The sequence below is a fragment of the Gallinula chloropus genome, assembly GCF_964237585.1.
Source record: "Gallinula chloropus genome assembly, chromosome: 4".
Classification (NCBI taxonomy): Eukaryota; Metazoa; Chordata; class Aves; order Gruiformes; family Rallidae; genus Gallinula; species Gallinula chloropus.
The window spans coordinates 4,639,341-4,666,331 of NC_140088.1; the positions used below are offsets into that span (position 1 = coordinate 4,639,341).

At 44.9% G+C, this 26,991-nt stretch overlaps 1 protein-coding gene across 1 annotated transcript in view; it reads right to left on the bottom strand.

Annotated features, from left to right (window-relative positions):
* ESRRB (estrogen related receptor beta) overlaps nucleotides 1-18,570 on the bottom strand; it is a gene marked incomplete at both ends in the record, with an annotated part of 84,393 nt that extends 65,823 nt beyond the window's left edge. The window contains one exon of the mRNA XM_084262755.1: nucleotides 18,521-18,570. Coding sequence (XP_084118881.1) covers nucleotides 18,521-18,570 — 50 coding nt within the window. The remainder of the gene's footprint in view (nucleotides 1-18,520) is intronic.
* Between the last annotated feature and the right edge of the window lie 8,421 nt (nucleotides 18,571-26,991).

Below are 26,991 nucleotides of genomic sequence, written 5' to 3' on the forward strand. Positions count from 1 at the left end.
TTTTTTATTCAAATTAAGCACCAAGTATTTGCTCCTACATAGGTCAGTACAATCACTGAAGGCTACAGATATAAAACAGTACTATTGTGTTTTATTACTATTAACAATCCATTTTTGTTTAAAGCTTTTGGCTTTGTGTTTGATTTCACCTAGGATACAGTTATTACCTCACAAAATGGAAGAGTTCTTTTTTATCCACTTGGGTCACCATAAAAATATATATTAAAAGGTGATGATTTATAGTGAATAAGAAGCAATCTGCAGCATTTTTCAACCACAAGGACTTCAAACTGCTACTCAAAATTGTATATACACATTAAGGAACCATTTCACTCATCCCATCTCTGAAGCCTAAAGCAGCTCTTCTGCAGCCAGAGTTCACAAAGTGAAATAAATTGTCTGCCCAACTGAAACTATAACAGAAACTAAGGAACAATGTTAACATCTGAGCTGCAATATAATCAGAACATCTGTAGCCACCAAATAATCAATACTGCAATGCCATGAGGGCACAGAGATAACCCTGGTGCCACATTGAGGTGGCAGCTCTTAGAGCAAGGCACCTTTCATCAGCAACACCAGCTCTGGCCATGCCTTCCACATTTGCTTGCTTGCCTCCTGCTCAGCTTTGCTAACCTGTAAGAACAGCCAGGACCACAATTGAGCATAAGCGTGAATGAAAGAGGAAGGAGAAAGTAACTAAGTAAGAAAGTATCCCATCTGTAGAGATACTTACTAAAAGAGTTGATTGAACAGAGCAGGAAGCTGTCATTTTGCTGATGGATTATTTTTAAGCCATTCCACAAAATGTAATAGACAGTCTCTCCTCACGTTGGTCTAGCCCTTTCTGTGATCCATCACATGCACTCAGCTTGATCCATCTGTTCTGCCCATCTTTGAAACACACACCTGCCTCCCCCCATGCCATCCCTCTCTCCAGTCAACCAACTGGCGGCCATGGTCTCCCAGACAGTGCCTGTGACACATCCCTCTGCGAGACCTACATCTGCTGGAAACACTGGCAGAAAGCAGCTCACTACTGATGCGTGAGGTGTGCAACAAAGGACTCGTGCTCCTATCTTTTCAAGATCTTTACAGAACATAAATGCACTGACAGTCCATGAAATTGTAGTTTGTTTTTCTATTCCCCAGTGCTAGCCTGCTGCTGGTCTGGGGGAAGGAACAGAGCTAGGCCCCACCTAGAGTACTGCGTCCAGTTCTGGGCTCCCTGGGATAAAAAAGACAGGGATCTCCTGGAGAGAGTCCAAAGAAGGGCTACGAAGATGATTAGGGGCCTGGAGCATCTCCCCTATGAGGAGATGCTGAATAAGCTGAGGCTGTTCAGTCTTGAGAAGACTATGGGGGATCTAATTAGAGTCTATAACTATCTTAAGCAGGGGATGCAGGGGGAATGGGCAGCCCCTTTTCAGTGTCTGTGGGGACAGGACAAGGGGCAATGGCTGCAAGTTGGAGCACAGGGAGTTCCACAGCAACATGGGGAAGAACTTTTCCCCAGTGAGGGTGAGGGAGCCCTGGGACAGGCTGCCCAGGGGGTGTGGAGTCTCCTTCTCTGGAGAGATTCCAGCCCCGTCAGGACGCCGCCCTGTGCAATATGAGCTGGGGAGCTGCTTTGGCAGGGGGGTTGGACCCCATGAGCTCTCCAGGTCCCTTCCAACCCCTACAATTTTGTGATTCTCTGCTTTTGGATCACTGCCTTGGTCCCTTCTCTGCTGATACCTTTTGTTTCCCTATTCACACCACACTTTCCAGGGAAGTACCGTGCTTTACCACACCTCTAACAGCAGGCAGCACACTGCAGCCTGCACCCTAGGAAGCTGCATTCCCAATATCATCCCTGGTGAACCTACAAATCTGCTGCCCTGTGCCTCCCAACCTCTGCCACTACTCCTGAAAAGAGATGTGGAGCTGCTTGGGAGGTGTGTGTCACAGTAGGGGTGTGGATGTTGCTGCAGAGGAGGGTATGAAAGGCAAGCTCTGGAGGTAACAGCAGTGGCTACTGCAGGCTCCCATGGAGGTGCATGAGCAGAGCTGGCAGGAGACAGCTTCTCCATGCTGTTCTTTGGTCTGTGCAGTAATCTCAGCCTCTCACTTTCATGAGTGCTAAATTCACACAAAAATGTTTTTTTTAAAACCCACCACAGGCGATTAAGCTGTGATCTAGATTAATTAGCTGCCATATTTCATTTTTAAAATCAGAACTGGCCTATGCTGACACCAGGGAAACTTATAATATTTCCACTCATACCTAACTGCCTCTGATTTTTCACGCTGCCTAGAACTAACGGCTGCTCCCAGCCTCACTTGCCCGTGCCAGGCAGCTGCCTGCACCCACTGCTGGAAGCCATTCTGTTCAACCCTTGGGGATGGGTGGTGGGCTGAGGGTGAGGGACCAGAGACCTCCTAATGAAAGTGCTGCCCTGGTGTAACCCATGTGCCCCAAGTAACATTTCTTTAGTGTTGAAAACAACAGATTGATGAATTGTATAATGTACTTCTACTGCTTCTCATTTTTCTGAGTGCTGCTGTTTGGTGTCTCCTGGAGGCTAACAGGCCCCTTTGGCCACAAAACAATATCTACTCCATCCCAGCAGCTGGGCTGCTGGAGGCAAAAGCTATGTCCTTCCTCCCCAAGTGATAAGCACGTGTCAGAATGCACACCGGGGAAAGGACACAACTGACAGAGGTTCGACATCACTGTATGGAAACTTGGTTCACTTTCTACCTCCTATTCCTCTGAAGATCTCTCACTATGCTCCTTTAAATCCCTGCAGAAAGTAGGGGATAGGCAACAACCTTATTTAAACAACATGATGGACTGGCTGTTCCAAAACTAATTTCTGAAGTGCTAGACTCCCCTGTCCAGCACCATGTTGCTCCCTGTCCATTAAAATTGTACTCCTCAGAGCAAATGCTGTTCAATCCACCTCCACCAAATAACTTTCAGCCTTGATGTCACTTTAAATAAGGCTTGGCTCTGCAACCCAAATCCCAAATCTGTATCTTCTGCTGGAACCAGGAATCCTTTCAAGGATTCAATGTGTTAATTCAGCAACTTCACACTCCCGTTAGACTGGTTTATGTACTACCTTTTTCAGGGTAAGTCCTAACAGCACCCTTCTCAGGCCAAGGAGATGCTGTAATGCCCACTTCAGCAAGAAGCATCTCCTGCAAGCAAAATGGAGCTTCATGGGAGATATGGAGATGTCCTGGCTTGCTTTAGTACAGATGGACACACACAAGAGGTGTGTAGAGGGTACATGCATACGGCACATAGGTGAGGAAGCAAATCCATTTACACTGAGAAGTGGGAGATAGCCACCATGTGGATCTCCATATGTTCACTGGCATGTATTTATATGAAATACCAATGCAAAGTATAAGTCCAAACCAGGCAAAACACAGAACACTTTCCTTCCCCATCTCTCTGTACACCTGTTAGAGCAAGCACTGCACAGATACGAAGAGCCGCCAGAACAGGAACTACACAGCAATGCCATCAGCCCATGAACTTCTCAAATACAAGAGGTGCTGCCACGTGCTCTTCTCTGTTTCCTCCCTTCCACTCAGCACAAAGGACTTCAGATTAAAAATAACAGTTGAAAGAAAGTGAAATCATCCCCTGCACCACACTGCAAAGAGCCAACAAGGAGCAACAGGTTAGCGCCCTGTAATCCTGCAGCACAGCACAATGGACTGACAGGGTACTAATAGCCAGCAGCAGCAAGGAGAACAGGACAGGCCTTTTTTTTTTTCCAAATTGGTTGGTGGTCACTGATTGTGAGCTTTTTCTCCTGAGGATACCCTGCAAAATCTCCATTACAGTGGAAAAGGACAGCAGATTTTTGTCCTTCTTCCACACCAAGTCAGCGCTGCTTTAACTTGCCACGACCAAGGCACAGGCCCACTCCCATCCCACCTCACAGCAATGCGGCATTCCCGCCTTCTCCGCTCCCCTGGAGCAGAAGTGCAGCACAGGCCTCCTACCAGCTGCTAATGTGCATCTTCCTTCTCTAGTTGCAGGGATGCTAAACACACTGTAATAAATCTCTTCATCCCAAGGGAACAGTTCTCTTCCCCAGGCCCCGTGACATTACACGCAGCAGCTCTTTCCAATGTCAAAAGCTCCATTTCAAAGCTGCTCTGCCCTCAGCTACATCCTGCTGCCCTCCGTCTCATCACCTCTCTCCAGGGCTGTTTGCTCCCAGCACCACCTGGCTTTCAGGTTCCCCACAACGAGTACAGGAGGCAGGCTCCGTTTGCAGCTAGTGACAGGGGCCATGGTAGGCCTGTCAGGTGTAAGGGAGCTGTGTGTTTGCATGGGCAGACTTCACATACGTGCCTCTTCCTCACCTCACGAGGGTGTTGCTGACAACTTCCACCTTGTAGCAGAGAGTCTAAACAAGACAGTCTGCAAATCTGAAGGAAAGCCCACTTCCAGTCTTGTAGCTGTACCGTGCATGCTGCATTAAAAAGCTGGGAGAAAAATAAAGCAGCATTTTTTCAAGGTTTGACCCCAGTTTTTGAGTAAATTCTCACTCAGTTTTAGCAACAGAAACCTGTACATGTGCCAGCAAAATCTTCCTCCTCGTGAACTGCATTCAAATTCCACTTTCTGCAGGAAGAAATGCTCGTGTGTTTTCAGTGTATGTTCAGTAAGTTAAAGGAGAAAAGTGGTGAGAAATAGAGGTTTCCTACCATGCTTCAGACAGAAACCTTGGTCACATGGCAAGACACAGCCACAGTGCTGGACTGGTGTCCTCTGCTTTCAGTCATCATTGCTCCGTCACAGTCTGATCTCAAGCCCTGTGACACAGGTTCTACACTTGCTTGTTTTGCTTCCAGCTCACCATCTCCAATCAAAGACAGATCCAACCGTGTCCAGTGGAAGTCTACTGTTTACAATACAAAATGCTTGAGAACATTCTGAACCATCAACTCCCTTTTGGAACTCCTGTCTAGAGCAGCAGAGTACTGCCTGGCGTTACTTTGGGCGTTTCCTTGCAGCACTGAAGGTTTCAGGATATTGCAGAATCAGATGGTGCTAAACTTACATTTCTTACCCACAGGGGAGTATCAGGGAGGTTTCACTTGAGGCACGATTTGCTACATTTGCCTTCCACTTTTTCTTTATTTTATCTCTTGGTATAAAGATGCAATTGCTGCTCAGCTTGATGGCATTACATAAATACCTTAAAAGGAGCTTGAAACCAAAGTTAAATCTCTTCTTCCCAGCTATCTCATTCTAGTTTTCTTTCTCCTTTGCACAGGCCTTCTTCTTTCACAGGTGTATTTTTCTCATAACTTTGTCGAGGGAAATTCTCATCTGGAGCTCTCTGGAATTCTCCCATTGCTGGAAGGCTTCTTTGGACTCCTCCTTTACTCACCTCTGCTGGATTTTTATCCCGATAACATTCTTTGCAACTTCAGCGAGTTCACACTTCACCTCCTCTCACACCTCATTTGGCTTTTTGTCCTCTGTGCATTTTAGCAATGCATCAAACTGCTCCCCGATTACCACTATGTAGCCTTCTCCAACATACTCCAAATTATTCCCAAAGGGCTGAAAGAATCATTTCATGCATTAGAAGCACGAAACCTGAACTCTGAAAGAAGCAGCCAGTGATCTGAAGCACTAACAACACCTGGCAGAGTTTTACAGAAGGAAAATCAGTAGTTTCTGCCCTTTCCATACAAGGCTTTAATCCTTCCACCCACCCCCACTTCAACATGATTTCTTTTATTAGTTCCAGGTATATCTTCCTCTACCATGATGTTGAGCTGAATGGTTTAACGTTCATCTTGTGCCAGCTTTACGTTGGTGTATTCCATCCAATTGTCACAGTTACTTGTCATTTACACAGGTTTTAAAAAGCAAGTTCCCAAACACACTCAAAGCTTGTAGATGGCTTCTTCATCTTGTGGCTTTTGCTGTCTAGTTTCCCATATAAATTCTTAACACCAGCCTCTTCCTTCAACGACAGCGACAGCATTTCATGGTTGTTAGTTGCTCTCAGAAGATGAAGTAACCTGATATAAATTATCTATTGTATTGCTGCAAGTGGAACAGAACCTGTTAGCACGGTAGTAGCTCCTAGAAGGCAGTTAGTACTGACTACAATATTACAAGCAAAAGCTTTTCTATCACAGTAGAAGTCATTTTAATATGGCATCGTCCTCAAAGATTTTTCTCTACTATCAAAGTTTTTTTCCCTGGTTCAGTAGCCCACATCATGAACAGTATCAAATCTTAATCCTAACTCTCACACTGGTGATGCACCAAAGATACAGGGAGACCACTCAGACATCATTTTTCTACAAGAAACCAGAGACAGTAAGGAATGGTAACCCCCAAATGAATGGGTTGTTCCCTGTTAAGTCTGCATTTCATTATCACTCAATGCTATTCATTTAACCTGTTAAGAGAAGAACCCAGATAAACCAGCTACTGACTACGAAAAAGATAAAGAGGATGTTTGAAACAAAGACCTCTAGGTTCTCATCATATTGTGACGTGGAAAAGCTACACTCCAGACTAGATGAGAAATCTCTCTATCTCCTGATGAGACAGAATAGATGCTCTTAATGAAAAAAATTGTGAATTTAAAGACAACATACCTGTCATTCTAAACTCAGGCTGCAAGACCACAGCGATTCAGCTTCCAATGGCAGTTACACTGCCAGCTGTCAATCACCTACACAAATGATAGCAAGGTACACTGCCAGGGAACCAGGTAAGGAATACTTCTCTTACACACGGGTTTAACCTAAAATGTACCTACTATTTCTGCGTGTCACTTTGTTAGAGAGAGACTGACAAACTGGATAGGAGTTTTAAGTCATCATAAAACAGTTGGGTAAACTGTAAACTGAAACACAGCAGGGTCTGTCTGAACATTAGGAAGCACTTTTTCACTGTGAGGGTTGCCAAGCACTTGCACAGTTGCCCAGGGAGGTTGTGGCATCTCACGTTTTTGAGATACTCAAAATCTATCTGGACACGGTCCTTGACAAACAGCTTTAGGTGGGCCTGCTTGAGCAAGGGGGTTGGACCAGATGACCTCCAGACACCCCTTCCAACCTCAGCCACTCTGTGGTTCTGTGAGAAAACAAGTGATTTCTTCATTTAGGAAACAGTATGCAAATACACATAAGAGTTAGGTGTTTCTCAAAGACTGCATGGAACTCACATGGGAAACAGTAAGATTTCTCTTTCTTCAAGGTTCTTTACCATGTTATCTCCACAGACAGTGGAATTGCTCTTCAGGGGATGTGGTGACAGTGTCCAAACATAGGCTAGTAAGACACAGAAGGGAGTGTGCAGGGTAAGACCTGTCAGGGATGACGAGAGAACCTGTCTAGAGGCCTCATGAGGTCCATGAACATGGAAACATTCCCTTAATGGAATCATGAGACCACTGCCAAGATACCCGGGAAAAAAAAAACCCTATTTTTTTTGAGGACAAAGTGATCTGAACGTTTCCAAAGAGCTGGCCTGTGGAAAGAAAGGTAGGGTGGCTGCTCTCCAGGCAGGCCCCGCAGCCCCCTTCGCAGGAGCGAGGTGCCCGGCGCACTGTCAGCAGAGCCCTGCAGATGGCTGCAGAGCTCTTCCAGCTCCTACCTGCGCTGGAGCAACGGGCAGGTGGAGGCAAAGCCACTGGCCAGTCCCCCACCGAAGGAAGCAAAACTATTCTCCTTCCAAAAGGAGGACACTTCTCTCTATGCTGCCTTCATTTCTACCCAAATGTAACAGCCAGTCGCCTGCAGGCTGAGTAGCACTGTCTGTAACCTCCCAAGAACCCTGCGTGTGCAGCTGAAAGACAGAGATGCTGGGGCTCTTCAGCGCGACACTAAACTCCTCTTACGGGAGGAGAACTGTCGCTCGAGTTCCTTTTCTCACCAAGGCTCTGTAGTCCCAAGAAGCTCTGATGGAGCAGATAGTTTAAAAGATTTATCCATTCTTCCTCTTGCCCACGGCAGCCATACCCTCTTCCTCCCTTTCCCAGACCTCCACCGAACTGTGCTGAATGGCTGCCTAGTACAGAAGAGCAACCTTCTTTCTACAGCCCATGCAGGCTCAAGCATTGTTCCCCTGGCTTCCCTTAAACTCTAGCTTTAGCTCTGAACCCTTTTTAAAAAAAATTGAGATGGCCATCACTCTGGATCCCCTCATTCCCCTGAAGCCATGTCTCCTACGTACTTCTCCCCCCTCTCCAGTGTTACACCGCCCATCACTGCAGGGGCAGCGTCAGGTTTCGCACAGGAAAATTTTGGGTGCCAATCCTTTCCCTACATCAAGGGGATCCTGAGTTTTTCTGTGCCTACCTTCTAGCAGTTACCATGCTCTGAGTGTCGGATAGGCCGACAGGCCTCTCACTGCGCTGCCGACAGCTTCCCACCGTGGGCACGCTGACGCTCGGCATTCTGTGCCCAAGTCACATCGCCTCCCCTGAAAATCCCAGCTGCCGTAACATAGCATGAGCTGTTCCTTTATGGTATGTATTTACCTGCTCCCTTTTCAATCCACACACCTGAATCAAATAAATTATCTCCTCAGAGGGAGTTGAGAACTTATAATAGACACCAGCCGCCCAACCTCTTTTAATCCATCCAATATTAGACTCGTTAGTCATCAGGATAACAATCCTATTTGCAAATCAGCCACCTTTATCAGATAACCAACGGGACCTAGCACAATGTCTATTAGTCCAACAACACCACCACCAAGATATATAACTGCTTCTGTACAAAAACCTTTCATCTAATCCTTCTTAAACTCAACAAGACTGATTGGTTTTTATTATTCATGAATTAATTTTTAACTCTTGGTCCAACAGGGGAATTGAATCTATAACATTTTTCAGAGACTGAAGCAAAGTAATAGTATGTTGAAAAAGCAGACCAGGCAAAAGGAGGTATTTTTTTCTTCTTTCAACTAACAATTAAAGGGGAGGGGGACTGGCTGCATCTGTTTTTCCCTAAACACCTGAGGGGAAAATTCTAAGGAAAATTAGTGTGTTAAAACAGGTATAAATACCACATCCTTGTACTGTGAGAGCTTTTGCATTTTGTTTCATAATTATGTTATTTTAAAAAGTGCTGTGGAATTATATTTGTTCATGTTTTTAAAAATAAGTCCATGTTGGAATAGGAACTGAAGAGGGGAAACTGCCATGAGACAGTCCGTATTACTGGAGAAGTAATGATCATGGGCAGTGATCATGGCTTACAAAATATTCTGCAGTGACAGTCCCCTAGCTGGAATTGCTAGAAGAAAAGGAACCACTCCTATTTATTTAAAAAAATTAAAAAATTAAAATCAACCAAAAAACACTTCTAAAAGAATAAAAAGAGAATGATCAGGTAGGTGTTGAAATAAAAACCCAAAGTATCTCATTGTCAAATAACTTTCTAAGCATGGGGTTTCATAAGGGGAAACACACTCTATTTTGTGTCTTCCAAAACCAAATCACATTATAAAGGAAAAAAAAAAAACACAAAAAAAGCAGACAAAAAAAAAAAAGAAGAAGAAATAGAAGTTTCAAAAATAAAAATTAAACAAAAAGAACGAAGAAATTCCAAACAATTGACTTTTCTGGCTATGCCACACGAACCTATCTTTATCCAGACAATGTTACAGCCGGACCTATGTCTTGAACACCATTTTTCAAATTCCTCCCTGATTGTTTCTTAAAGAAAATGTCTGTCCCTCTTTAAAAACCACAAATTCTGATATGCATCGATTTATAAACAGAAGTTCTAAATGCAGTTGTTCAGTAGCACCTAACCCTAAATAACCCACAATTATATGTGCTCCCAGAGAAACACCAATATTTTCATTTATTTTAAAGGACAACTGTTACATACAGGATATTTGTATGGAGTTTGACATCAATAGACCCCCTTCAATTGAAGGCTATCTACAAATTCACAAACTTTAATTAACAAAGACTCAGCACAACCTTGTGATGAAGACAGACACAGGCATTGTTATTTTCTTAATGCAGATATACGCAACCCTACGCAGCGGAAAGGTTTGCGTGTGCCTACAAAGGGACACTATGGATTGCTGTTTCAGTGACACAGTGCGCTGTGTAATATCAAAGGGACAAGTGGTTATATATAAAATGATGTATTTCATATACATGTGCATTCTGTTAATTTATAGTACATGCACATGTATTGAAAAATAAGTGTGGGTATGCACACCCTGATCTGCACCCATCCGTGCACTTACAGACCTCCGCATGCAAGAAAAGTGTTTCCCTCATACTTTGACCTGTTCTAGTCCTCTACAGCATACTTGGTGCCACTATGCAACTTGTATCAATTATTCTGAAGGAGACACATCTGGCATCGTCTATGTAAAATAATATATCTGGACACATCAACACACTTAAGCATCGTTTTCAAAAGGTCATGTTTGCTACAACCTACCAGGGCAGAAAGAATACACAGTAAGTAAAACGACCACCCCTCATGACATCCAAGCCCTGAAACACAGGTTCCCATGGCAGGATTTCCCAGCTTTAAAAGTGAGTCTCGACTGTATCAGGCAGCCGTGGCCCCCTCCCTGCCCCGATCCCTGGCCAGGCTGCACTGCAGGCTGCACATCATCGCCTGGAAGTCGCTGCTTAATACAGTTGGGTGTATGCAGAGCCCTGATCCAGCTAGATACCTTTGCACTACCGGTGAATCTGATAACAAAAATTGCCTACTAAAGAGTGGCAGGCAATAGGCACCAACGTTTTTAGTTTCATAGGAGAATGTTTTCAGTACCTCCCTGTACCATTACCCCCTTAGACTACAAAAAATGACCAAAAAAGCCCCTCATCAACAGAAATACAAAAACTACGAAGAAACTCAATTAAACTCTTAAGAGATAAAAGTAGAAGGAACATCACATATGACTGTAAAGGAGCTGAAACAGGACTGAATTTGTGTGTTCTAAAGAATTCAATTGCTCTTCTTCCTCTACAGCAGCACTCTCTGAACTGTTAAAACCAGATAGCAATCACACACCATGCCGGGTCCAGAAACAAAGAAAAATAAACCAACAGCAACTCCTCAAAATTGCTGCATAAATCAAACATTGTTTAAGAAAAAAAAATTTAAAAACAAAGTATGTGCACATTGAAAACGCGGTATGAGAATTGCACCCAAAAATTCTAAACCAAATCCCTGAAATCAGAAACACTCTGTGTTGCCACATCTGAGAAAAAAAAACATCTAGGTAAGTGCAATTCCTTAAGTCAGGGAACAAATAATATGTTTGAGAATGAGAAAATTCATCAGATTGACAGAATACAAACTAAAACAACACAGCAAACTTTAGAAAAAATAAAATCTGTTGAAAAATAATTCCTTAAGTGTCCTTATTTTCAGGTTATTTAATGTTTTAATATATACACTAGTATTAATCTCCATGAGAAATCTGGTTTGTAATCGTTCATGTCAGCACGTTTAAAAAGACATAATAGTTGCGGCAACTGATGGAAAACCCTATTTCTATCTTATTTTCACCCAAATGCTTGCATATTCTTAAAATCATCATCTCCATATGCAAAATCATAACAGGAGAATCGAACATTTTTAAAAGCTGTTCTTCTGACCTTTCTCTTGAGTAAAAGGACAGCGAGACAATACACTCACCAGCATTGTTCACAGTGACGGCTCCATCACCGGAGATTGAGGGCCATTATTACTAAAGGGAACTTTAAAGTGCCAGGAGAAAAAGGGGGAAAAATTAGGAAATAACACTTCTGAATATGCTGTATGTACAAAAAGCCTTTCAGAACAGTAGACACGGAGCGATAAGAAACCTTCAGCTAAAAAACAGCTGCAGTAAAACACAGACAATCAATTAAAAACAAAAGGTGCTATGAGAAATTGCCTCCTGTTACGCAGGATACTCTAAACTTGAGGTCCCACTTCCATCACCCACATTATAGGCTATCCTAATTAAAGCAAAATATATGACCCTTAAAATACTTGGTAAATTTGACAATTTCCAAAAACAGAAAAGGAAAATCTGGACTGAAGGAAGGGGTTCTTATCAATGGCTCTTACCCTACCAAGAAGAAACTAGAGCGGGCTTCCCTTCCAAGCCTTCAAGAGGACACAGTATTTGTGCGATGTCCCCACAGTCATGACAAAATTTGTGTGAAAATGGCCACCCCACTACATTTAAGGTAATTTGAACACACACAAAAATGCAAGAATAAAACCCTGTCCAAAATAAGAACAGTCCTATCACAAATTTTATTGCTATTTAAGTCCTATCTTAAGACAAAAAAAGAAAACAAATAAGAGATAATATTAACATGAAAAAGCAAAATAGCCCTCTTTGCTTCCTATGCACACGTAGAGTTTGCGACTTTATGGACAGATTCTCTGTTGTTTGCTAAATCCTTCTGGATCAGGAATATTCTTCGTAGGGCAACAAAGTCATCCTAAGGGTGGCTAGACTGAGACTTGCCAGGATCCCACAAAATGAACAGGATTTCTTCCATATTTATTCCTCCCCCATTCAGAAAGGGAATGCAAGAAAATTCCAGCTCAGCAGGGACACAGAGCCATCGCAGGTTGTGTGATAACAGCTTGCCACCTGCTTTTCGCAAGTTGTCTTTGCGAAGTGCAAGGGGCACTGAATAGTAACCTTGCCTGTGGTGATAGGAATGCACTGAACAGCTCAGTATGCAAAAGCACTTACTGGTACACAGTGCTCTTCACAAAGGGCATTGCAGAATGCTTTCCAGACTCTGTCAGAAGTGCTAGGAGAGGAAATATTAAGCGCGTGTGTCGCAGGAGGAACATAAGCACTTGCCGCCACGATAAAATAAGGTATAAGCAAATATAGGTGCAATGCTGCTCATAGGAAAACCAAAGAGCAGGGGTTAAGGGGAAGAAAATAGGAAGGACAAGAAATTTTGCAGCAGCCAGGAGCATTTCTTTGCAAGAGCAGCAAGGGTTAACAGTGGCATAGAAGCTCTGGTCCAGTCGAGATAGGGTCAAATGATGTGCAGTGAAAGTTTCAAGTCCTCAATCCCCCAGAGCTTGTTTGCTAATTACATTTGCAATTACAAACATGACAAATATATTATTATACAGTGTGTTCCACCTTGAGCAAGCATGTTTCTCCTCACGGACAGTCACTGCCAGCAGCCAGACTCGCAAGCACTGGAGGAATCCAAGTGCACTGTGCTCCAGCTGCAAGGATCATTTTGTGGGCATCTCTACTGCTCTGAAGAGACAGGGCAAAGTTTTAGAGAAAGGCAGCACAGCAAGGATGGAAACAAATGCAGAGAGTAAGTTACTACAATTGAATTCCTAAGAAGCAAAACTCACCAGGTCAATGGCTGTTACTAATAAATAATACGACATGATGTTCTGCTCCCAGTAACAGGCACAAAGCACTTTCCACATGCAAAGCCATGTAGATATACGTGGCTACATTCACAACTCAAATGCAGCCAGTGCCAGAAAGACAGAAAGAAATTAAGATTTTCCTATTTTCATCAAGGTCACCATAGCCAAGTACTGCTAACATCTTCTTTGTTAAGTCCCTTTGCTAAACAACCAACCCTCTGATTCATAGTTTGCTGTGGACGCTCTGATCTTTCCTTCCCCCCACCCCAGTTTCTACAGCAGCATTACCTATGACCCTCACTGATGGGTAGTGGACAGATGCTAAATTTACTTGCTCACACACTGCTCAAACTAAAAATTCTGTTGCACTCCCTGGCTGTAAAGTTGTCGTCAGTCGCTCCACGGAATAAAGAACAGGTCTTACTGGGAAGAATTTCCCAGTCTCTGCAATCTACTGTGTAGCTGTTGACGTGCAACACTAGCTGCCGCTGTGACCCCCGACTCCCAAACCAGGGAGCACAAGCTAGAAGAAGTTGGGGAAAGGATTTTGGCTTTTATATCCAAGTTTTGTCACCATCTTTTTTCTATTTTCACTATTTCTTTCATTAATTAAACCTCTGTGAGACATTTTACACTCTTTGGAGAAATTCTGTTGTCTCCAAATAAAACCTGTAAAGTTCAGCTACTCTCAGGTTTAAACCTTTCACTCTCTCCCTTCTTCCACTAAGAGTTTGTATCCCTTGAGCCCTGGAAAAATTTGGTAAAGACACCTACTGACACAATGCAAGAAACTTCTTATTGAACTAAATTTACCTGATGAATACAGGTGTTTCCGAATGACATGAAACTCTGATCAGTAGGAACTGCAGAAATGGGCTGGGGAATACCAGCAGAAAGGGCACAAAGAGCAGAGCAACCTTCTCTTGGAGAGGAAGAAAACGGAACGTGAAATCTCTGTCACAGCAACTTTCTCTGATACAATCTCTCCAAAGTCTTTCCCCTCTCAGGCTAAATGCAATATTTATTGATTACTTCAAATCAATGCAATGAAAAAATCCTATTTTTAAAATATATTGATCTTTCCATATTTCTCAATAATTGATAATGATTAGATCATCTTTACTTTTACAGTTAGAATTGGGAGTGGAGGGAAAAGTTAATACAAATACTTTAAAGGTGCCAGTTTCCTCATCAGCCTTGCGTTCAGTAAGCTTAGTGCACTGAGACCCCATTCTATGACGGGAACGTTGTCAGGAACCCAGTAACTAGGCCATTTCCCTTACAGAGTTTTTTCAATTTATTCTGTCAATAAAACAAACAACTCCCTCCCCGTTCTCCCCAATTAACAACTCCTCCCTATCCCAGCCTTTCAGAGATACTCAGAGCAGACAGTTGCATTCAGCTTCTCTGACTCAGATTTCCTCCCATTCATGGAATATGGAGATTTCCAGTAACCTCTGAAATAAAGTCACATTTCCTCAGTCTGTGAGTTAGAGTCAGGGACAAGAACTTTGTTAATTCTCTGCCGCAGGGTCGGACTCATTCGCTCCTTCAATGACTTAAAATTCCAACGTTATACCTTTCCGTCTTTCTATCATATCTGTCACTTATCCCTTTCAACTTGTTCCTTCTGTTGATAAAATAATTTTCATTTTTATCAGATCAATGACTCATGTGTCTTTCTTGTACATCAGAGGAAACAGCGTAAGAGACACAGCATCTGGCAGGATGCCCTCGTTTGCCAATGATTTTTATTTTCCCTTCATGATAGAGTTCCTTGGTCAGTTTCTCTCTGTCATGTAGAATATTAATTAGAAACAGAGGCAGCAATTTTGTGGTCCTATCAACATTTCTAGTGGCAACTATAACCAGGCAAAAAAAGAAAGTCCTCCGGAACGTGGAAGCAAATATGGAAAAGTACAACTGCTGTTTGCGCTCTGCTTTGAAACAGCTGTAGGGCTGCAGATGAGAGACGCCACACCAACAGTCAGCTTGACCATACATATGTATGTGCATATTCCTACACATAAATATTTATAGGTGCACACATGTGTTATTGTGTGTGACTGTGGCTGCGCCTTTCCTATGCCAGGGAGTACCTTTGCGGTGCCTGCGCTTGCTTCCCCTTCCTGCTGTACTGCAGACAGACGTTGTCAGTACAGTGTAACTAATATATTCTCGCCATATGCCCTCACCTGAGAGACAGACTGCAGGTACAAATCATTCTCTTTGTTAGTTTCCCCGATTCAAACTCCTACAAAAGCTTCTTCCTGGGAGCTGCATCCCTTACCCCTTCGAGCGATGCTCCCGAAGGTCAGGACCAAAAGGTAAGTGGTTACTAAAGGGGTGGGGTGGGGGGGATTCCAACGCAAGGAATGAAATACAGATGCTTCCTCTGGACACACACAGAGGGTCAAAATTAGGCAGAAAGCATTTTCTTACTCTCCCTGCAAGATCCTGCACTGAAGGAAACCACACAACCCGCTGGTCAGAACTTCTGGGGGTATCGCCAAAGGAAAGGGAACTTTCCCTGTTTGAGGGAGACAAATTCAAAACCTGAAGAGTGGGATTAGAGACAATGAATTCCTTTGCTTAGCTTTTGTTCTGACTCTTCTTGGGTCTGACTGTTAAAAAAATTAAGTTCTCCTTAAGCTCCAAGGTGAAGAGAGTCACCTCTTCTCTCCTTTGCCTTGTTTGTTCTCTCTCTCTCTCTCAATAATTGCAAGGTGAAATACAGTTTCCAGGTAACTGTATGGATCATGTATTGAGTGACCACATCCACTTCTCTTCCCACATTCTAGTTTTTTTTCCTATAGCTTAAGCAGCAACTATAAAAGAAGAGGTGAGTTTGCAGTGTTTTCAAATTCCCTCCTGATTCAAGATTTTACAAACATTGCTATCCACTAAATTAAAACTAGTATTTTTTTTAAAGGAAAATAACTATTAAAGTCCTTTTAATGGCTGGGAGTCAGCAGAGTAAATCAGTACGATTAGACTAATGTGCTCACCCAGCTAGGCAGTGACACAGGCGCAAATGCAATACCTGTATTTACACTATATACTCACACCATAGCAGTGTTATAGTGGGAGAAAAAAAATGGCTAAAGGGATATACATTGGGACAACTATTATCATCAGCTACAGGGATGCAGTCTGAAATCTAACCTTAATAAAATCAGAATGTAAATCAAATCAGTACCTGACATACCACACGTATACCTGTAAACATAACTGGTTTTTAAAGGCTTCTCATATATTTTACTTCTCTCAATAACTTTTTGCAGATTTAGCCATACTTCCCTGCAGTGTTGTACTCCTTTAAGTAATAAAAAATAAATTAAAAAAAAAACCAACATTGAAAAATGGAGGTAGAGATTTTTAAATGACACTTCTGCCTCTCTCTTCTCCAACCTCAATGATAAAGAGAAGGTTGGTGAGCACACAGAACCAAGCCAAGCACTTCTCAAAACAGAGAGGTCTCCAACAGTTTCTCATCTCAAAAAGCAGCATGCTCTGAGCCATAGGGGCTCGGTGGCACTTCCTCCAGGGGCCAAAGAGTTGTGAATATGAGTAAGGTGCACTTGACATCATCGAGAGCTGACTGAGAGAGAGCCCATGGAAAAGTAAAACAGGTGAAGAGTAAAACAACATGCAAATGACTTCTTACTGTTTTCGTGTTGAGTTCCTTTCCTCAATTCCAGAAGTAGAAAAAAAGGAAAAAGTTAAGAGACAATATAGCAAGTGATGAAGATCTAGCCTCTGATTGTGGCATATTTTTAATTTTTTTAATGAAGGTAAATGCACTTTCTATTTTTACCTTAATATTAAAAGACTCCCAGCGGCATACAGAATACATTTCCCTTAAGAAACTGTTTGTTTATTTTTAATTCAAAATGGAGCAGCCACAAGTGAAGTACCAGTAGGGAAAAGAAAATCACATGGGTTAGATTATTAATTTCTATTAACAATACTAAGTCTCATTTTAATGAAACTGCTGGAAGCAGGGGATTAAAGGAAGAAGAAATGAGAGTAAGGACAGATGGAATATAAGGAAACAAGAGACAGAAAGACAGAAGACAGCTGTAATGAGGAAAGGGGTAAGCATCATTGTGGGGGGTTTGTTTGGTTTTCATTTTACAGTGTGTTCTTAAAACAAAAGCAAAGAAATGGGCAAAATTACTTCACTCCCACCTCTGATGACACCCCAGAACCTGCGTAGGTGACACATGGATTAACATGCAAACACCAAAAGGGACTCTGCTCAGGGTGAGATTTATCAGGGAGGAGAAACGCTTTTAAAATTAATTGCTCCAGTGAGCTGGATGTAAACGCTGAGAAGATTTCGCCTTGTTTCCTAACTTCCCCAAAAAGCATCAAACCAAACTTAATACGCTAAAAGTGATTTTAAACACAGCATTACCAGGCACAGCCCACGTCGGAATACAAAGAGCAGTAGCAGGTGCTGAGGTACCAGCCACCGGTCCCAGGTCGGGATGCCTGCTCGGCAGCCCTGCGACTCACGCCACTCTTTCCCCGGGCAGGCTGTTCCGAACAGTAAGCTGCGGGGAACTGAATTTCCATAGGGCATTTCAGGTGAAAACCGAACTTTTCCTTTTTTCTTTAATAAAAGACGGTGCTTTAATGGCCCTACTTTATGTAATTTTATAGGCACATCTCACAATAGACACCTAGTAATTCATCTAATAAAAATCCTAGCACAGACGGAAAGTAAAACTGCGGAGAAAGGGCTGCCAGTGCTCACTGCGAGCTGCCTGTTCCTAGGAGATGAAGCATCAGAGGGAGAAGTTACATGGAGGGGGATGGAGGACGGGAGCGGGGGGGTGGAAATCCACACAAACACACCGACTCCCCCCCTCCCCGAGCGCTCCGCCGCGGACTCTGCCGCACCTGCCGGCGCCGAGGTGCGCATCGCCCTGCCCGCGGCCGGCCGCTGCCGTACACCCGGCACACGCGGTGCCCCCGCGGGGGAGGGAGGCGGGTGGGTCTGCGGCAGGGAGGCAGCGGGACTGCGGGGTCGCTGCCCCGTCCCATCCGCCGCGGGACGCAGCGCCCGCCGGTCCCAGCCCGCCCCCGGCCCGCCCGGTCCCGGCGCGGCACGGCACGGCACACTCACTGGTTGTGGTAGCCGAGCGGGTCGGAGATGCACAGCTCGGAAATGTCCATCAGTCCAGTTTGAGCATTCCCGGTTGGAGGAGAAAAAAAAAAAAGAAAAACAAAAAAAAAAAGAAAAGAAAAAAAAAGAAAAGGGAAGAAAAAGAAGGAAAGAAAAAAAAATAAAGGAAAAAAAAAATCAAACAACACGGGAGAGCAACTAAACTGCAGCGGGCAGGGAGAGCGGGGAGCCCCGGGAAGCGGAGCCGGCCCGAGCCCGGCGGCGGGGCAGAGGCGGCGGGGAGGCAGCGCCGCTCCGCTCCCGCACCCGCGTGCGGACACACTGACGGCGGCAGGAGGCGGGCGGCGCGCAGGACACGGCCACGGGGGATTTCGCCGCCCCGAGCCCCGCTGTAGCTTTAACGCCGGGAGACGGATGGAGACGGCAGGGCGGCTATTGGCTCCCGCGCAGGGGCTGGGCTTGGAGCGCGGCTGGGGGGAGGCACGGCCAGGGCGGGGAGCGGAGGGGGGGGCCCCGCCGGACACGGCACCGTAGCGCGACCGGCGGCATCGCGGAGCCCCGCGCTGCTCCGGGAAGGGCGTCCCGGGCCGGGGCCGGAGGAGTTGGGGGCCGCGTGGTCGGGGCGCGGTGTGGGCCGCTGGCACTGCTGCCCCTGGCGCTGCAGCTGGGGCGACCGGGCCGTGTCAGCGCGGGTGAGACGAAATCACAGCGCCAGCCTGTTCCCGCCACGGGGATGATCGCAGCGGCAGCGCACGCTTCCCGCGCCTCTTACCCACTGATCCCTCTCTCGCAGGCACCGGCTGTGGAGTTTAGGGTTAAGCACAACCTTGGAGGTGGAGGGTGCCCCTTACACCTGCTGGTTTCCCGCACGGGCGGGTGCCTGTCCTCCCCCAGCGCAGCCCCCGTGCCCGGGACCGGGCGGCAGCGTGCCGCTCCGTGCCCGCACGGCCCGGGCTCCGCTACAGCCAAGCGGGACCCCGCGGAGGAGCTCTGTGTGCACACGCGGAGACCCGCGTCTGACACGGGCAGCCCCGCACCGCGCTCGGACCCCTGCTTTCCCGCACACCCCCCAACCAACCAACGCCTGCACGCAGCGGAGCGCCGGGCCCCGTTTCAGCGCGGTGTGATTCGGGGCAGCGCCGTCCACGAAACCACACTGGAGTAAACCCCGGCACGAGAGCAGAGCCAGACATCCAGGGTAACCAGGCATATTCCCAAGCACAAACCGCACAGGTACAGACCCCTGGAAGCCTTCACAACCACCGAAACCGCACAGCGAGCCTCGTGAAGGGCACGTTGTCAAAGCTCTACGGCTGTACTGGTTGCTGTTAGTGAGCTTCCCCGTTTCCCACACATGTTTTGTACCAATACCTGCCTGGAGACCCCTCTCCATACAAGCACGGGGGCCTTGGGCACACACAGCCTTGCTCTGAAAGCCTGGCTCATGTAGAGGTGCCCTACAGGGTCTATTCATCCCTCGGTACCTACCCTCCACCCTACAAACTGCACTCATGAGTGCCTTGCTCGTCTCTCTCAGGCTTCCACTTTATCCTTTGCTATCCACTGCTCAAACATATAAAAAGTGCCCTTAACGGATAAAGAAGAACTAGAGGCCTTTTAAAAGGGAAACACACACAAACACACCTGGATAAAGGCTTAATTCTCCTATGCTAGGCAAACAAAAAGGAAAAAAAAAGTAGGAACTAAGAGGATATTTCTTAATACAAAATGCAGAAACTAATTTGAGGCAAGAGCCTACAACCCCAGGGCAAGCAAAGGGCAGACTAGAGCATTTTTGATAAAGGGGACAACACAGCATAGAAGTAAATGCAGTGTGGTTCAGCTATAAACGTGGTGCTAAGCACGGCCTAAATCAGGCCAAAACTTTCCATACAATCAGTATTTGTAGCAACTTGAAAATACTGGCAAAAGAGGAATGGCCAAATCCACAGTGTAAACTGCCCTTGCTTTATTGACGTCTCAGTGCAGCTTCCTCACTACCTCCTCTACCAGGCATCTTAACAAATCCCATGCCAACGAATGGTATGCCCTAGCACGTCCCCAGGCCATGTGGGGACAGGCTGTGTGATTCTCATCAACTGTCCTTAAGACAGCACAGCCTCAGGATGTCAAAGCACAAGTATTTTATGGTGAGAGGTACACATGAAGATGGCACAGAAAACTGCTTCATTTAGACAATGGGAGACAGAGAGAAGACTCGTGCTCAGTGTTAGGAGTACAGCAGGATCTGATCACCTGAATGTTGCAGGTGACACAATTCGGATTATACATATTTCCAGACAGCATGATTAATAAGTGATATATCAGCCCAGCAGAAACTGTAAGATGCTTTAAATGCTGAAGAGGCAGAAGACACGAGCTTTAGTAGGACATTAGCATTAATAGGGCCACACTTGTAAGCAAGGAACCTCACATCAAAGATCACTTGACCCAAGCAGAGGCAAGAAGGATGAAAGCAGGCCCAGTATGTTTCCAACAGAAGTCTGGGGTCAGAGAGGTTCTCTGGAAGAGAGGTTCTAGGATGGCCTAGTTGCCCTTGAAGATGATTCCCAATGCACAGCAGCAAGAGAGGCTAGAGGAGACACACAGGATGAAGACCTGGGCAGACTACAGTTAAAGAGCATTCAGGGTGTTTGCAGGGGGACAATTTTGTCAGAAAACACTCTTCTCCAGAAAGATGTGCCCTGGCTGGGACCTGACAGTGCAGAGATTAGCTCTGGCGTGGGCCCTCAGTGAATGACACACCAGGGTGGGAATGGCCTGGCAGGCAGGTTCTGCTTTCCCAATAGCTGATTTTTAAAATCTTGTACTTTGAGCTTTTATTCAGGCTGAGGCAAGCAGGGAGCCATGCAATTGCCAGGCACGGGGTCCACAGGGCCGAATTAACTGATATAAACAGTACAATGGTGGGTTTGTACTCTGGAAATGGGCTGTTGCTGACAGAAGACTGCCTGGGCAAGGTGGGTATTTACAGAGTGGTGCAGAAATGTAACATTAATCTCTTCTGATCCAGCACAAATGGACAAATGGAGCTTTCCCTGCCTTGAGAGAAGCTGTGCAAAGGTTTGGTTCTTCCTTTCTAAGAAGAATAGAAAGGAATAGTTTCTGCTGGCTGGGCCTGATCTGCCAACCTGAATTCCTCAAAGGAGAGGGCAAGAGTCCTGGAGGCTGATTTTGGAGCTTCAGGAGGTTTCATCTTCTTTTGTAACCCCCTCTATGCACAGTGCTTTCTGAGATCTTCTCACAGCTTTAGAACTTTTCTCATTTCCCCCAAAGAATAAAGAAGGAAACACTGATCTGGACAGGGCCTTCCTTCCAACGTGCATATTTTTAAGGAAAGTACCAGAGCTCAGTTAGAAAGGATGCTTAAGATTAAACTGACAGATCTGGAAGCCAAAATCCTCAGCTTGGGTGAACACGAGGCAACAGCAGCATCACCTGTGAGCACAGCCTTTGCTGGCCAGCCTCACCAAATCCTGGAACTGCTTTTCTATCCCTGCAGAAGGGGCAGGAATGGCCACTACATCTGCAGTCTCTGAGCACAGCACACCTGCAGGTGCTCCAGCAAGCGCTACCCATTGGGATGACTTGCATAAGGCAGACTCTGGCCTTTGAGATCACTAGCTCTTCTCATGCCTGCCCCAAATGCAGAACAGTAACTTTCCATCAGTGTTAGCCCTGGACAGAACACAGTCAGAGTGCTCTAAGGCTGCTGGAGCTATATATATATATATAGGCAGTTTGAGGCATGCAGTCCCCTTCCCCAGAAAGCAAGAGTTGTGAAGACACACCCCTCTACTTTTGCTGGCTCTTCCAAGAGATGACGGATGGAGACTTTCCTTGGAGACTTTCCCACCATTCTTTAACGACTAATCTGGTTTTGATAGATTAATTTTTTTACTTTTAAAAATTTTTTTATCATGGAATAATGATCAACTTTCCAGCAAGCTGACTGATTGACTGACAGAAATTTCATTTGGTCTGATGTAGGAGTAACCTGCAAACCATGCCAAACCAACCTGATTTCACTTGTTGATAAGGCTAGTTTTTTGTAAGGAAATTGCAGCAGAAGGAGAGATCCAGTTACTGTTGGGAGTTTGGAATTTTTTTTTCCCCTTTTATGAAGGCCCTGTTACTGTATCCTCACAAGGAAATCAGTGAAGTGGTATCTGCATGGGGCAAAAGACATACATAATGGTCAGGAGCTGTGCAGAACAGACATGTACACACATTGTTATCCTGCCTGCTGGGGAAAGAGGAGTTCAATGACAAGAGACCTTTCCCAGCCTGTCTCATTTAAGGAAACAAAAGTTACAGAGAGGTTGTTGTGTTGAATTTAGAAGACAACCCTTTCACACTTTTTGAGGCCAGTAGTACTGCTTGGACTTCACACAAGTCATCTGTGCTGCTTGCCCTGATCCCTCTGCTTTGCAAGGCTGGCAATCCTGGAGACAAACCTGGGTTCCCTGAACGCAGGTCCCTGGTTGCTGGTAAATTTTCACCACTCTCACAGCAAACAGCTATCCCAGATACAGCCTTTATGCATGAGTACAAAACAGACTATTTTAAGCTCTGTTTTATTTTCCTTTAGTTTCCACCCAAAACTGTCCACTTTCCCCGCAAAGACAATGTCTTGTGTTCTACCAATTTCCAATAGATTATTAAAAAAACCCAAACCCCATGCCAAAAGCACAACTCTTAACTAACTACTAACTACCTTCCATCTAAAAGGTGTCACCACCATCACTGCTGAAGCTCAACGTGTAATTTTTAAATAACTGCCCATCTGAGCATCCTGAGAGGTTTCAAGCATTACCTAGACAGCTGGGCTGTAATTCTCAACCTATAGACTGCCCAATCACATCAGAAAGAAGTTGTGTGGTCTGTCCCAGATCAATCTGAGCAAATCTGTAGCAGAGCAAAAGTCTGAATTCAAGTGGCTTAACCCTTACAGTCCTGCTTTGAATGAGAATTCTCTGTCCCAAAAACATGACCTTTCATTAAATCCAGTGTTAGGAGCTCTGAGATAAGACAAACTTAGTCCCTACATTTCAATGAAAAGTCATTACTTTCTTTTAATGACCTCTATTTTATAGGGCAAATGCTGTTTTGTGTCTTTCTGTACCTGTTTTTGTCCTTTTAGTGTTAATAACAGGCTTGTTTCCAGACCAGAGCATGTTCCTGCTGATGTCTTAGGTGAAAGTGCACATGCAGACACACGTGTGCACAAAGAGAAACCTGGGGAAGCTATACTAATATACTCATTTTTGTAGAATTCAAAGCAAGGCACTGGAGTAAGAGGTGAGGGCAGAGTCTTTTACCAAATGGGAAAGAGTAAATGTGATGGGGAGAGGGATTTTGGTTTCCAATTTTTGGAAGAACTTGTAGTAAGAAACAGACGGGGGGGGGGGGGGGGGGGGGGGGAGGAGGGAATTATATAGCTGGGATTATGTCTTCTGCTCTCTCTTGCATCATCACTTAGCCAATACATGTGATGCAATGTCTATCCTCCTTGCTTACAAATACTGGGTTGTATCTGCTTTCATGTTTAGTCTTTACCTAACTTGTATTACTAAGCAGACAGAAACCTACCTCAAAAATAGATATGTAATTACAGAGGCAAATGGACCTTGCAGACTTAGAAGACTGAAGAATAGAGAGCTGCTATCCAGCTCCAAATTTTGACCTGTTTTCCATGATGTATTACACCAGCCCTCTGTTGGGCCACTGTGGTTGGGCAGAACATGACCAAGACACTGACTGAAGAGGTTGATCACACTGACAGCTAAACATCATTTACTAGCACACTCACTGCTCTTCCCTGTCCTCTTTCCAAACTGCAGCAAAGCAGAGATGAATTCTTCCCAACCCATGATTGCCCACAGAGCATTTGTACAGCTATGAAGAGAATGCAGGGAACATAAGGCATCAAGGAGTCCTGGAGACACCTCTGGTTAGCTGTTGCAAATCCTCCAGCACAAAAGCATCACAAACACAGCTTTCCCAGTATGGTGCTTCATCCTCTCAGATAGGACAAAGGCAAACAGCATCTTTTCACCTTTAGCTTTCCTACCCAGTACACTAGCTTCCAGTCTAGTACTGCAAAAGGCTAAGGAGGCAGGGTAGGAGAATAGGGGATGCTTGTTCTTTCTTCTAGTTTGGGGAGAGGATCTGGTGTTTCTCTCTCCAAGCCCATGCATTGTAACCACCTCAGCACCCTAATATTCACAGCACCAGCTTACTCACTGAACTGATGAAAAGAAGTATCTGTCTTGTCAGGAGAAATAACAGTTACTGTTATGCTGCAAGCAAAGAATTAAAACATTTTTGGCATGTGCATTGATAATGCCAACTGTTTCAACCCAGAAAAGGAGTTGGGTTTAAGAACCAGAGTGCTTCAGAGTTACCACTGTTAGAGAACATGCCCACTGAGGGCTAGGCAGTGAAAGGTGGAAGGCAATTTTTCTAAATCTGTGGTGGAAACAAGGACTTAAACACATACAAGATAACTTATTTCCCAGCAACACAGCAGTGAGGTAGCTGCAGTGGCCCAAACTTTACAGTATGGATACCATGACATGACAAAAGCCAGTGGGTAGCATGCAGATTTTTTTTTCACAACTCCCTCTTGAGTTGATTACTTGAACTACATTTATTTCACTTTCTGGACCAGGGCAAATTTGTGTGACAGATTATTTGATTAGACAGCTTTGCCAACAAACCCTATTCCAAGCTTCTTAACATACTTTCAACTTCAGAATTCCATCAACTGTATCTCATTCAGACACCTGCAGTAAAACACATTAGGAAATTGCTGCTCTGTCTACAAGTCATTAACATTCAAACACTATGCCTGCAAACCATGAATGATCATGGTTTTGTGGTGCTTTTCAAACAAGAAATGGAAAAAAAAAGAAAAAATTCCTTGCCTATGCCACCAAACATCATTTAGAAGAGGCAGGGCAACTCAGGACTATGCATACAGTATCAAGAGGGCAGCCAGTCACAAGGAGATAGGTGCTGTTTCTAGAAAAAAATAGCTTGTCTGTAGAAAGGAAAAGCTTCACTAGTTTAGTCCTACTTCTGTTATGCAGCCCTCTGTACTCCAAAAGATGGCAAGCTTTCTCATGTGTGGAAGCACATGTCCCTGGATGTCTTTGAAAAGGTCTTACTGACGTGACTTCCAAGTCGAAGTTTCTCAGAGATCCAGGCACAGAAGCATTTGTGGGCAGCAGTAAAGCCTTCTCCTGATGGACCTGAGCACACATCAATGGATTTCAGCAAAAATGCCTTCATCCCTCCAAGTCACATGTTGCCAGCTTTGCCATTCCTGTGGCAGCATCATAAAAGATTACTTTTCAGTATCATTGTTAAGGCAAGCTCAAATCTCAGTCCCGTGTGGTCTGAGGGTGACTTTGGTGCTGCAGCCTCCTAGCAACAGGTCCCCTTGGTCTCCACGGTGCTTACAAAGGAAAATCCAGTTTTGGTCTTTTGCTCCTCTCTTGAACACCTTTATTTTCACAATGATAAAGGACTATCAATGCTTCCCCTCTCTGCTCTTCTGTTGAACACACCATTCTTCTACCATACAGTAAATATTTACTGTAATCTGAACTCAGTAGTACTCAACTCCTCTTTTATACCCTGCCCCTCAATATTTATCAGTATTTCATAACTTGTGTGGTGGGCAATTCAGCAAAGGGTAGGCTTTTGGGACATAACTTCCAGAAGTTGTTGGCACCAGTTTCACCCTGGGGGACAGTGCTTCACTTGTTAAACCCGTTGCTCTTTCAGAGTACCAAGAAGTTAGAAAGCAGGACAGAAGGAAGATGGCAGGAGAGAAGGGCTGTCAGTTCTTCAGATTCAGAGGTCTGCCAAACAGCCAACGACATGGTGCCCAGGGGCCTTACTTCTGAGGGACAAGGTACCAGGGAAAAGTTCCTTGAGAGACCAGTTTGTTTCCAGGAGCTTTTTTTCATTAGGAGAGTCATGATGCTGATTGGTCAAGCAGGATGATTAAAATTAAAAATGTAGGTCATTAGCCTGGACTAGGCCAGCAATAATTCGGGTTGAATCAGACCATTTGGCATCATAGCCATAGACATGGCAGCTGTGTTCCACCCAGCTGTGTTCCACACAGTCCCAAAGGCACTGTGGGAGACCATCACTGGCCTGCAACACAACACGTTTGTGCTAGCACTCATCACATGTGCCTTACCAGCACTGTAAGCATGTTCAGAACGTGCTTTGCATGTCCTGTTCCCAGCAGGTATGTTCTGCCTACAGAGGCAGTACAAACACTTACAGAAATACAGAACACTTCTGCACAGACAAACCCAGATGACACCCTTCGGATGAGCAATAAAGACCTCCAGGGGCTGGACTAGGATACACACCAAGCACCTTCTGATTTGACAATACATTTGCTATGTAAGGAACTTTTTTTTGAG